The sequence below is a fragment of the Sceloporus occidentalis genome, unplaced genomic scaffold (assembly GCF_023333645.1).
Source record: "Sceloporus occidentalis isolate IW3139 unplaced genomic scaffold, rSceOcc1.0.p SCAF_2, whole genome shotgun sequence".
In the NCBI taxonomy this organism is placed as follows: domain Eukaryota; kingdom Metazoa; phylum Chordata; class Lepidosauria; order Squamata; family Phrynosomatidae; genus Sceloporus; species Sceloporus occidentalis.
In genome coordinates, this window is record NW_028316982.1 from 221,135,451 (window position 1) to 221,149,633 (window position 14,183).

The following is a 14,183-nucleotide window of genomic DNA, read 5'->3' on the forward strand; positions in this document are numbered from 1 at the left end:
GATCGAGGCAAATTGAGGGAAGGATTTAGGTCAGAGGGTGGGCAAAGGGCAAGGCATTTCCTCCCCTCATCGGAGGGGAGGGGGAGGAGGAAAGAGCCCTGGGAAGAAGGGAGCAAGGGAAGGCATTCTTTAGGAGCCTCTTTTCCCTGCATCCCCTGCCCAAAGCCCTCTGTCACTGGGTATTCCTTCCCTTGCAGGAGGAAAAAATTCAGGTCATGAATGGAGCTCATGTCAGGCAACCCCCCCCCCCCTTTTCAAATTCAAACAATTTTTTTTAAAGAAAAAATGCGCATTGAATACATTATGTTTGTATTCCAGAGGCAGATGGAGCTGGGCTTGCACTTTATATCCTTGGATCTCCTTGCCTTCTGCAGAGGGGGAAGCTACAAATGTTGCAAACAATCAATGTTACATTTTTAACAATTTTTTTGGAGCAAATATGCGCATGGTTTGTCTTCTTGAGCAGATACAGCAAGGGAAGCAAAGGGAAAGCTAATGTTGCTTTTAAAAGCATAAAAAAAATGCATGGCAATCCCATCCTTTCCCTGGGACAGGGGCAGATCTGACCCAAAAGCCCACAGGTTTATAAAAAAAGAGAGAGAGAGGCATCTCTCTCCCTGCTTCAGCCGCTGAAACCCCTGTGCCTGGCTCTTTAAAAAGGGAGGACACTTTCCCCGATGCCCTGCAAACGTCACCATGACGATAGCTTGATTGGCAGCAGCCACCTCGCCAGCAGACACAGAATGCATTCGATTTCTAATTTGCAGGTCAAAATGCATTCGATTTCAAATTTGTAGTGGGCACTTGCTAACGGAGCGATTCGGGGGAGGGGCATCCGGATCAGCCCAGTTCCTTCCAGGTCTTTTAGACCAGTATGAATGGGGCCCCTGGATAAGTGTTCTCTTTCCCTCTCTGCTGTTTGTTTGTTAGAGAAAGTTATGGAAGTCTGCCACCTAATGACTTGAGTTGGAACAGCAAATTACAGACAATTTTAATTGATTACACTTAAATCCATTGGGGGGGGGGGGGGAATAACACAACACAAACCAGGAGCCCCTTAATATCAATATGTAGTTTCAGATATCTAGGTTTCATAGTCTCAGGGACAGACAAAGGAATTATTTGACATTCTGTTATTAAAGATTATCAGTGTGATTAATATACATTGAGAAAACACAATAATCTATAATTATCAATAATGTCATACTCAGTATTAACATTTGACATTTGATAGCTAACATTCAATCTTTAGGTGTTCATTTGCTTAACCTTTTTATTCTTTCCTCTTAAATACAGAAATATTCTTTATGCATTTATTTGGTCCCCCCCTCCCCCACATTACAACATAGCAAAATGTACATGATTTATTAAAGGGGAAATTAGAGCTTGTCAGACAAAGATGAAAACTGAACAGAATGTGCCAAACCTATGTCACAACAAAGTTTTGACCTTTCCGTTCCACTGTTTCACCAGAGGATCACTGTAAGAATCACAATGCTGTGCAATGGTCACCAGCTGAGCTGCTCATTGAATACATCCTATTAAGTTGTGAGGTATTAACAGCATTAAGGTAAGGGCAAAGGTAGCTAAACGTGGATCCTAAAAATTATGTGCCCACTCATCTGTGCACCCTGACAGAATGAGGAAACTAGAGTGGTTGTAAATGTAAGGATTTTATTTATTTATTTCTTATTCCACCTTTCTCCTATATTGGACTTAAGGCTGCTCACATAATATGAAAAAGCACAGACTTTCTGTATAAAGAGAAAGTGTAATATGTGACAGAAGGATCCCACCTTCCACTCCAGAAGCTCACTTGCCCCTTCATTTCTAAGTATTCTTTTCTGGATCCATGTCACTTCTGAGAAAAAGTGCTTCACTCCACTGCTTCTGAAAATTTCTAATCAGGTATAAGTAATGAAATATAATTTTCCTTACAACTTGGCAAGTCATGATCGAAATAACCAGGTAAAAATCAGTGATATGAATGTTATTTTAAATTATGGCTTGGTATGCCATAATAGGCCATTAGATAATTTTATACTTTACACTGAATAAATATTATGGGGAACACTTTCTTTAGATGGCAGCATATGTTATTTTGACATATGGTGACCTAACTCTGCTTCATTTGGTGACTCACCTTTTCATTCTGCATAGTGGGAGTTTCTATCCTGAAGACCAAGCCAAGTGCCAGGCCAGTGGCGAGGGGTTATCTACATTTCCATCAGAATCTCTTTTATGCAGACATTAATCAGAGTTAGATCGCCTTTTCAGTAATAAAACAACGTAGGAAACCTTTTGAGATCTCATTTTATCAACAGAAAAAGAGTAAGGTGATGGTAAAGAAAAATAATTTCTTCACACTTGGAGGATTAAGAACCTTATAATTATAATTATTAAAATTATTTTTATGGTCCTGCTAGGATACAAAACTTCATAAGAAAGATAAGCTTCATAAAGATAAACTTCATAGTGAAGCTAGTGAAGGAAGTTCTTAATGTCCCACCAGTCAAGAAATAAGAAGACAACTAGGTCTTGGAAGGAAACCTATGAAGGAACTAGACAAGACCCTGAAGTGTAAAGCTGTATGGTTTAATACTAAAATTAGGATTGTCCATACTATTGTATTTCCCATTCTTATGTATGGTTGTAAAAGCTGAACAGGGAAGAAAGCTGAAAGGAAGAAAATCAACTCATTTGAAATATGGTGCTAGAAGAATTATGTGAATACTGTGGACTGCTAAAAAGACAAATAAATGGGTTCCAGAATAAATTAAGCCTGAGCTCTTTCTAGGAGCCAAGATGACTGAACTGAGACTATTTGCAAAGGGATCTTGTAGCACCTTTGAGACTAACTGTGTGAAAGAAGTTGTAGCATAAGCTTTCATAGACTTAGTCTGCTTCCTCAGATGCAAGTCTACAAAAACTTATGCTACAACTTCTTTTGCACAGTTCATTTCAAAGTGCTACAAGATCTCTTTGCATACTGATGTTCCAGACTAACGTGGCTCTGTCTCTAAACTGAGGCTGTCATGCCTTGGCCATATCATGAAAAAACACGATGACTTACCAGAAAAGACAACCATGCTTAGTAAGGGAGGTCTCTCATGGGGTCACCATAAATAAAAGTCAACTTGACATTAGTAAACAACAAATGAAAAAGAGCTAAAAAAAGAACAGGGAAGGAAAGATGTAGTTTTAAAAGTAACTTTTAAAAGTGAAGAGTTATGCTTATCATTCCAAAGTCTTACAATAATTACTTGCTGTTTTAGTTACAATTTCTAATTAAGCAACTCTTTTTCCACATTCATCAAAAGTTACTAAAATATCTATCTTTTAAAAGTCTAAATTCTACAGAATTTAGTATAAGCATTAAGTATAAGCTCCTGCTGTCGACATTTAAAGCCCTCCATGGACTGGCCCCTCCTTACTTATCAGACCTTCTTTCTCCTCACCTTCCCACTAGGGCCCTCCGTTCTGGTAGTCAAGGTTTGCTGTCCCAGCCCAGGATTTCCTCTGCCCCATCCTGGATTCGCCCCTTTTCACTTGCTGCCCCTCACTCCTGGAACCTTCTTCCCCCACAAGCAAGAGCCATCACTTCTTTAACCAGCTTCAAAACGGAGTTGAAAACCATCCTGTTCAGAGAAGCCTTCCCAGGCATTGCATAATTGTTGCTTACTATTTGATGTTCTTTTGGTGCCTGTTTATCAAACCATTTCCTGTATTGCTATGTACTGTATATGCATTATCCTACTTGAGAGTATGTATTTTCCCTGGAAGATTAACCATCCATTATGAAGCCAAGCCCTCCCTCCAGTCCATCTGCCTTGGTCCAGGCCTCGGAGGTAGAGAGGAACTGCTGGACCTCTTACCCTTCCCTCCACCACTCCCTTCTCCTTCTGTGTCATGTCTGTTTAGATTGTAAGCCCGAGGGCAGGGATCCGTCTAGCTAAAAAGATTGCATGTACAGCGCTGTGTAAATTTACAGCGCTTCATAAATAAAGGTTAATAATAATAATAATAATAATAATAATACAGATGCCTGAGCTGAGATACGGAACATCCTTTCCTGATTCCTATATCTTTGGAGTTTATCACACGGGAGGAATTTCTCTTAATCTCGAATGAAAAGAAAGTGGGGCCAGAACACATTCACGTGAATTCACTAGTTCAGCAAATTTACGTGAATTTGAATTGCGTTTGAACTGACTTCCCATTGCCCGAAAATAGCTTGCCATTGCTCAAATTTGTGTGTGATGACCTCTCACGCAATAACATGAAACCCCATGATTGCGTTCGGGCTGACTTCCCATTGCCCGAAACTGCGTGTGGTAGTCTATCATGCAATAACATTAAACCCCATGATTGAGTTCAGATTGCCATTGGATTATACTTCCAATTTCCCTTGTCTGATAACGTCCACTGTCATTTCAACATCCACAACAGAGAATGGCACAGCATCAGGACACACAGGAAAAAGCCAGCATTTGAGCTATGGGATATTTGTCCTCTGCCACTATTTAATGAAGGATTGGCAAACCACCTCTGAGTATTTTTTGCCTAGGTAAACCCTAGGAAATTCATGGAGTTGCCATAAATTGACAGACAAGCTGAAGACACATACATATACACATTAATTACAATTATACTGTATTTTGCCTTTCTTCCACCAATCTCAAGGTGGCATGAATGGCTCTCTTCTTGCACACATTAGCATCATGACAATCTTGTGAGGCAGATCACAATTAAGAGACAATGACTGGTTCAAGGTTCACAACAAAATAGGGATTAGAACCTCGACTTTCCAAGTCTTTCTCTAGTACTCTGACCTCTATTATTATTATTATTATTATTATTATTATTATATGACATAATAATGGCAGTTGTATATTCAATTCCTTTCTTATTAATATCTTTAAAAGAACTTGTTTTCACATGAGTTGATGTTTAAGATGAACGGTTTGTTATATTTTTTTCCTTTAAAAATTCATAAAGTGCCTTTTATGCAGCGTACAACAAAACCTAAAATAACTCTCTCTGTATAAACACAGTAGGAACAATAAAAACAATTATCAAATCAGAATCCTGACTCAATTATAGGATTACGGTACAGCAACAGCCAGTGTGTCATAATGATCTGAGGGTTGGACTCCTGGGAAACCAGGAGTCAAATTTCTATTTAGCCGTGGAAACCCCCTGGGTGACTTTGAGCAAGTCATACTCTCTCAGCCTCAGAGGAAAGCAATGGCAAACCCCCTCTGAATAATCTTACCAAGAAAATCCAATAATAGGTTCACCTTAGGGTTGCCATAAATTGGTAACAACATGAAGGCATACAACAACAAGCAAGCAGACCACTCTTTTGAGCCCACATGAAGACCTGTGTTGATAGAACTATGGATATAATTCGATAGAGATCCACAAGCTATTGCACTGGTACAATGATTACCTATTTCCTGTTCAATAACCCCATCAATGAAGAGATCATCTCTCACACGTGTTGATATACAATTATGTGAAGCCTTTTTCTTTTGACCTATTTAACATGCTTGTAGTACCGTAACTGTTTTGAAACTCTTCGCAATCTGCCTGGGCTTTCACCATTCTGAATAACTCAGTGTAATCTATGCATGTCACACCTTCACTGATCACCTCTAAATCCAGATTATGTAAAATAACAGGGGTCCCAAACAATACAAATCTTTAAGGATACTTCTTACTTTCCTTCACTGTGAGAACTGTTCAGTCACACCTATTTATTTATTTACCAGTACACACAATTGTGTGTGTGTGCACTCTCCTGCATATTACTGCTAAATTTACTCAATGCTTCTTGGTGAAGCACTGTGACAAAAATGCACCAAGATTTAAAAATACAATAATTAGATTACTTCATCCACATGTTTACAGACACTCTCAAAAAATTCCAAAAAAATTCCAAAATGTCAACAAGGTGGGATTTCCCTTTGTTGAAGCCATGCTGATTTTTCCTCAGTTAGATGAGATTCTTTACGCTTGATAATTTTATCTCCAACAATCCCGCTTTAACAATTTAGCTAGAACAAATGTTAAGGTAACTGGTCTGAAATTTCTTGAATTCTTTTCTTTTCTGGAAATCAGTATTACATGTGCTACTTTCTAGTCTTCTAGTTCTGAGGCTGGCTTTAATGACAAGCTGCATATTGATGTTAAAATACCAACTGTTTCAGCCATTCAAACTAATTGGTAGTAGGCTATGTCTAAGTTCTATAGAAACGTATATACAAAACCCCAAACAACCTGGGGTTTATCTACCTTATCAAACCATTTGGCTATGAAAAACCTTCCCATACCACGCTCCTGAGGTCCACTCCACATCTATTTAGAGCAAACCATTTGGAATAGCAGTGCCCACTAAGAGGAACGCTCTGATATCAGACATGATTTGACAATCCTTACTTTTAGGTGCATGTGTTATAGTTTGAGTGTTGGGCTACTACCCTGGAGACCAGGATTTGATTCCCTGCTCGGCCATGAAATCCACTTCAGCATGTTACGTCCTCTCTGCCTCAGGTGAGGGCAATGGCAAACCACCTCTGAACAAATTTTACCAAGAAAACACCATGACAGTTTCACCTAAGGGTTTGTGTAAGCTGGAAACAACTTGAAGGCACACAACAGACAGACTTCCTAATATAGTTGGGAATTAACTAAAAAATTACTTGGGTTGATATTGATGATTTCATTTATGATTTGAATGAAACAAAGTTTGACTGGTAGCACTTAAAATCACTATTTTTCCCCACACCAAATATTCTATGTCTAAAGCACTCTCTCAGACACACACACATCATATAAAGTATTTGTGTGGGAGATACACCAAGTAGCTGACAATTCCAAAACTTGATTATTGACTTTGGGTTTTTCCTATTAGATAACACACCAAATTTGATGACTGTGTAATCAAGCATATAGATTGGGATAGCATAATAGACAGATGGGAAAGAAACACTTTACATTAAAGCATAGATATAGTTATTGTATTTTGATTTTATGTATAGTTTATATTTTGTGTTTCATGATTATTGCAGTAATACTTTGAAAGCATTAGAAGGAAAGCATGTTTATATATATTTGTAAATCAAATCAAATCAAATCAATATAAGATAAATTATTATTATTATTCCATTTATTTATATCTCATCTTCCTCCCAGTTCAGGGACTGAAGGCGGCCAATAAATCTAAAACAGTCCAAGTTAAAACAGTATAAAACATTTAAAATACAAAGTTTAAATACAATTAAACAATTCAAACAATTAAAAACATTACATTATTAAAATTTTAAAATTTAAACTCTTTAAAACAAAAACAAAGAAGCATCCATGTCATGTGAAGGCCTGGTGGCATAAAACCTAAATTTCCTAGATGGATTTAGGTGATTTAAAAATGAGCATGAGCGAACAGGTGATGCTGTGTGTGGCAAAAGAAATGTTCTTATAACAAAGCCATCCAACCCATCCTATCTTTATATTGCAAAGAGAAGACTGACAGTCAATGGCTTGACTAATGCCACTGGCAAGTTCATGGCCAATCACTAGTCATGTTCATTAGCCACTTCACAGTAAATACGAGATTCAAATAGGAAATCCAGACGGTGCAGCTCAATCCTGCTTGGATGACCCATGGTACTCAATGCAGTAGCAGCTACAGTATTAGTCACTTTTCAAAAAGTACCAGCTCTTATTGGAAGTAAGCAAAGAAGTTAAGGGAATGCTCTTGTATTATAATGAACACACAATGAATTATTGTGCTTACCTGAGGTATCAGACTGAAGCACAAAAAGGCTAAGCCAGAGAATCACCATTAGAATGGATCTGGAAAACATTTGTTCTGTCTTCTGTGTATGCACTATTTCTTTACTGTACCTGGACAAAAGCAGCAAAACAGTAAGAAGTTACAGGAAAAAACAGTAAAGATGGTCCATCTAAATTCTCAGACAGTAACAATCTGACATATTCCACAACCCTGACCGTATTTATTTATTACTTGTAAATTCAACATAAGGCCCCCTTCCAGTGGAATACAGCTATCTGAAACTTTCTGTTGCCTTCTGAACGCTAAATATATAACATTAAAAACACTACAATACTGATGAAATATATTGTTAAGGGACGCAGAAAATAGGAAATACACAACTATGCTTGCAAGAAAAACAAATAACAGATATACAAACAGCAGGAGACGAGAGATCAAGGGATAAATAACAGCAATTCCAAGACGGCTTTAGGTGACATGAGCATGAGTGAACAGGTGATGCTGTATGGCAAAAAATTATGTCATAGCTTTTGGTTACAAGACTCCAGAAACAAGACTCCAATAGCTTTTGGGTACAAGACTCCAGAAACATGGTAAAGAAACTGTGTATCTGTAGGAGGAAGAGAGCTATTTTTAGTTGCTATTTCACCAACTGGAATCAGCAACTATCAGCAAGTTAGAAGAGTTCCAACTGGAAGAATGATAAAGGATGTAAAATGAAATCCATAATCGGAAAAGTAAAAAGACCTAAGGGAAAATAAAAGAAGAGGGCCTATCAGGAATTTATAAATACATGAACGATGCCTCAGAACATAAAGGAAGAACAATTATTTATTATATCCAATAAGAGTAAAATACCAGTGTAGATTTGATTGAAAGATTGGGATGCGGATGGGGATGAGGACCTCTAAATTTCAAGCTCATTATTAGAACAAATTAACAGAAAACGTTATAGAGTCACCTCTGTTGAAGGCTTCCAAATGTTCCTGCTTAATGGCAAGTGGTTAGACAAAGCAATTTGTGAGTGCCATTCCATGTTTAAAGCATTTAAACTCCGCCAGTGCAATGCTAGCATACTGGGAGAGGGAGGAGGAAAAGCAGATACAGTGCAAAAGAGACGCAATGCTTCTCTTTCAGCATCTATTTGGACTATACAGACAGTCCCCAATGGGTTATTTCTTGCTACAACAGCTTTCCTGTCCCATCAGCCTTGTTATTTCTTCACATTACCAGCCATCTCTTCAGACAAAAGGACAAGAATCAAAGCTTCAGAAGAAGAAAAAATGAAACATTACAAGGATTTCACTCCTTATATTTTTCAGTGTCATTAGAAGCAAGCTATCCACTCAATCTGTACGAAAGCTGGCAAATGAAAAAAAGGAAGCAAGAAGGTCCTTTAATGAAAACTTACGATAAGCAGAAACCTGAGATGAATGACTTGCATACTGAGCAGACGTTTCTTCCTTCAGTGAGCACTAATCTTCATCAGGCCAATGACCACAAAGCTCTACCAGTTGCTCATTCTTAACCTGTGATTGTACAGAAAGATGAGTTACAGGAGCTTAAGCTGAGCCAAACGTCACCACCCTCACAACTTCCCTTTTCCGAACTTTGAAAAAACACCATACTTATCCTCGTTCCCAGCTGTATGACACTTTCTATTTCACCAAAGAAACAGCAGATCGGCAGGCTACATTCTGAATACCGCAGCAAGATCTTTAGGAAACTTTCTTTAAATGGTCTTTAAAAAGAAACAGTGACTAAATATAATACCGACATATTAAACATAGCCCTGCCACATTTCCATATTCTTGTGTTAGGTATTTAAATTGATAACTATTGTTGTTTACCATTCTTCCTTCCTTCAACATTAGACCATTAGGTATTTATTTATTGGATTTATATCCTGTTTTTCTCCCAAAATGCAATTCAGTGCAGACTCAAGGGAGGCTTATATCACGTATAAGAGCTTACCTTTCTATATGATGGCAAAATTTCATCTGTCAAAAAGGAATAACATGCCACCAAGAAATCAACACATTCTATTTAGTTGTAAAGGCTTTTTATTTTTTTAATGGAGGCATTAATTTTTGTTTGTTATTTGCTATGATCAGTGTGAATTATGCTTTACAACAGTGAAAGGAAAAGTCCCTACATGAAAGAGTTCCAAATATATATTTATTATATTGATTAACAAACAGAACTTTATAAATGAATGAATAAAAGACTAAAACTTCTGCCTTCTTCAGTTAAAAACAACAGTGAAGTGGATCTGAGGTGGCCTTGAATAGCTGTTAAGCATGAAGGTATACTTGAAAGAAGGCTGCTAGATCCAGATAAGATTTTCTTTAGTATAGTAAAAACAAACAAACAGCACTTATGACAAGTTTGTTCTGGCTAGCAATAGCACTTTACATTTCTATACCACTTCATAGTGAACTAAGTACTCACTGTGCAGTTTACAATGTGTTAGACAATTGTCTCCAACAAGCTGGGTACTCATTTTACCAACCTATGAAAGGATGGAAGGCTGAGTCAACCTGGAGCCCTGTAGGACTGAACTCACAACTTTGTGGCTGCAGTACTGGCCAGGGCTCCCAGAGGGATTCCAGAAAGATGTAGTTAGGCATGGTACAGATGGGCAGCACTATGCCACCCATCTTTCTCCCTTGTCAGTGCCGCAGCAGCCGCACCACATGGCACCGATGTGCTGCCAAAAATAAACCGCTCTGAGCAGCTTCTATTTTGTGGCGCCATAAAGAGGAAAGGGCGCCACCATGTCATCAATTCTTGGAAGTGACGTCCGGACACTGTGCGGCAGCAATGTCATCATGGCAACCGCCGTGTGGACAGAACGCCGCCATGATGACAGAGTCTGTATGGACTAGGGTTCCGGAGAGTGTGGTTAGTGTGCGCTCCAGAACCCTAGAATCAGCACAGACACGCTGCTCCCTGCCAGTCTGTACTGGGCCTTAATCACCAAAAATAACTCTCTCTATATATATGGGAGGCAACATCAGTCTTCTTCCTCTTCCTCTCTCTCTCTGTCCCCATATGTGGGTATGTGCCTTCCAGTTGCCTATCAACTTTAGGTGACCCCATGAATTTCATAGTGTTTTCTTAGGCAAAAAATATTCAGTGGTGGTTTGCTGTTGACTTTCTCTGCAATATAGCCTACAGCACCTGGTATTCCCTGGAGTCCACACATAAAGTATATACTTGTCAGATCTTCAAGGTTGTTTTTTTTTCCAAAACTGAGAATCCCCAAGGGACATATTAATAATAATAATAATAATAAAAATTTTATTTATATGCCGCCCTTCCTTCGATCAGGGCGGCTTACAGCATAAAAACAGACAATACATAATACAAATCAATAAAAAATACAATAAAAATACACAATACAAAATGACAAAACTCAAACCCAACAGTAAAAAGCCCCATGGCCCAGCCTCTTGGCCACGAAAGAGGAGGGAGGCCCGCAGGATATCTATTCAGGGAATGCCTGTTGGAATAGGAAGGTTTTCAGGTCCTTCCTAAATTGGGCCAGGGTGGTAGACGAGCGGAGCTCTATGGGCAGCGCATTCCAAAGGGCTGGGGCAGCTATGGAAAACGTCCTCCGCGAAGTGGAGGCTAACCTAGCCCCAGGCACCTTCAGTAGCTGCTGCCCAGACGTTCTGAGGGTGCGAGGCGGAATGTACGGGGAGAGGCGATCCTTTAGGTATCCTGGGCCCAAGCCATTTAGGGCTTTATAGGTAATTACCAACGCCTTATATTGAGCTCGGAAGCGAATGGGCAGCCAATGGAGACCTCTTAAAACCGGTGTTATGTGGCTGGTCCTGGGAGCACCAGTGACCAGCCGGGCCGCCATGTTCTGCACCATTTGAAGCTTCCGAGTTTGGTATAAGGGTTGCCCCATGTAGAGTGCGTTGCAGAAGTCCAGTCTCGAAGTTACCAGAGCATGTACAACAGTTTCTAGGTCCCTCTGGGCCAGGTATGGGCGCAGCTGGCGAATCAGCCGAAGCTGATAACAGGTGCTCTTGACCGTCGCATTCACCTGAGCCGTCAGGTGAAGCGACGAATCAAGAAGCACCCCCAGACTGCGCACGGAGTCCTTCACAGGGAGCGTGACCCCGTTCAGGACAGGTGGAATCACCGCCATTCCTGGGCCAGGTGAACCTATTACTAGTACCTCCGTTTTCTCTGGATTCAGCTTGAGTCGGTTTTCCCTCATCCAGCCCATTACTGACTCCAGACAGGCCACGAGAGAAGAGACGCCATCCCCAGTCACTGCATCAGTCGGAGACATAGAGAAAATGATTTGGGTGTCATCAGCGTACTGATAACCCCGCGCCCCATGTCTCCGGATGATCTCTCCCAGCGGTTTCATGTAAATGTTAAATAGCATGGGAGACAGAATGGCTCCTTGAGGGACCCCGGTTTTAAGGGGCCTCTCATCGGAGCACACGTCTCCCAGCTGCACCATCTGGGACCTCCCAGTGAGGTAGGAGCGGAACCACTGGAGCGCAGTGCCCCCGACTCCCACCTCTGCCAGGCGTCCCAGAAGGATACCATGGTCTATGGTATCGAAAGCCGCTGAGATGTCCAAGAGCACCAGCAGGGACACGCTTCCCCTGTTGATGCCCAGACGGAGATCATCGACCAAGGCGACCATGGCCGTCTCAACCCCGTAGCCCGCCCGGAAGCCAGTTTGAAATGGGTCCAGATAATCCGTTTCATCCAAGACCGCCTGAAGCTGGATAGCAACCGCCCTCTCTATCACCTTTCCCAAGAATGGTAGCAGCGAAACTGGCCGATAATTATTATGTACCAGGGGGTCGAGGGAGGGCTTTTTTAGGATCGGTTTTACAATGGCCAATTTGAGATCCGATGGAAATTGCCCATCCCTCAAAGATGAATTAATTATCCGGCGTAACAATGATGTTACCGCCGGTCCCCCCTGGGCCGCTAACCACGAGGGACAGGGATCAAGAGAACAGGTTGTCTTCCGAACACTTCCGAGGATCTTGTCCACATCCTCGGTACTTACCAACTCAAACTGATTGTCTTCTGTGGCTGGGTGGTGCCCCTTTCACGGTTTGCTATGGTTTGGTGCTATAATCTGATCTGAGGAATGTTTTTCTCTTCTGTCTCATCCAGTACTGACAACCCTATTTCTTTGAATTTGTTGTTTTTCCAGGCTGAGGAGCTTAGGTAGTATCTGAGCATTATTTCACTGACAATGAACTGGAAACGTGACCCTCCCCATTACCCCCAAGCTGTGCTTGCAAAAATTAAAGTGTTTGTTTGGTTTTTAATTCTCTTTCCTGAAGACTATTAAACTCACTCCATGCTTGACTGCCTCGCTGTAATTTTATCTGTGTGTAGCCCACATTCAAGGGGTGAAATGTTTTGAGGACTCCAGTACAGACTGTTTGGGTAACCTCTGATATTTTTTCTCTAAAAAGCCAAAAGAACTGGCTTCAACTTTTCAGACTAAGACTTTATTTTTTAAAAGAAGTTTATATGCATTTAGCTCGAAAAGGGAAGTATGTAGTTTAAGAACAATAGAATAAAAAAGAGGAAGATGAGAAATCATTAGGAATACTTGGGAGAGTTTTTATTTTTGTTTTTTAAAATCAAGTTACAGAAAATAAAAACTTTTCAGAAAATCACACACCATTCTAAGGAACTGTTTGTTTACAGCAGTACTTGTGAAAATGCTTGGAAAATTTTATCATCAATAGGGTATACTCACTTTGATATCAGATGTTTTGGTAGATTTTGAAAACCTTCTTAAAAGAAGGACATGGAAGATCCTACTTTCTGTTTCTCAGTTAAATACATAGACACTCACAAACTGAAAATTAAAAGCAATAATCCCACCAGTTAAAAATGTTAAATACAAAAACCAAAGTAAGTAGAAGCAGCAGGGAAATAAAATTCTTCTCAGCAACAAGTACACACTGAAGTAATAATGCACAACCATAAGGAGCAGCTTTCTAATTGAAAGTCCAGTCTAAACCTTAAAAGAAAACAATAGCACCTTAAGCTACATACAAGTAAACAGTGTGACGCAGAAGCCAAAAAAGCCAATACAATTCTGGGCTGGCTGAGTTGGAGCCATATCAAGGGAAGTAGTAGTGGCACTCTGGTCTGACCTCTCTTGGAGTACTGTTTCCAGTTCTGGGCACCACAGTTCAAGAAGGATACTGACAAACTGGAACGTGTCCAGAAAAGAGCAACCAGGATGATCAAACGTTTGGAAACTAATGTTTATTAGGAATGACTTAGGTGCTCATTGTGTTTAACCTGGAGAAGGGAACAATGAGACGTGACATGGTAACTATCTTTAAGTATCCAAAGGGATGTCATGTAGCAGATG

At 40.1% G+C, this 14,183-nt stretch overlaps 1 protein-coding gene across 1 annotated transcript in view; it reads right to left on the reverse strand.

Moving 5' to 3' along the window:
* LOC149319711 (T-lymphocyte activation antigen CD80-like) overlaps positions 1-9,274 on the reverse strand; it is a 40,113-nt gene extending 30,839 nt beyond the window's left edge. The window contains exons 1-2 of the mRNA XM_089508143.1: positions 9,210-9,274; positions 7,799-7,908 (exon numbers count right to left, since the gene is read on the reverse strand). Of these exons, the coding sequence (XP_089364269.1) occupies positions 7,799-7,868 (70 nt within the window). The 5' untranslated portion in view covers positions 7,869-7,908; positions 9,210-9,274. The remainder of the gene's footprint in view (positions 1-7,798; positions 7,909-9,209) is intronic.
* Positions 9,275-14,183: the final 4,909 nt, after the last annotated feature.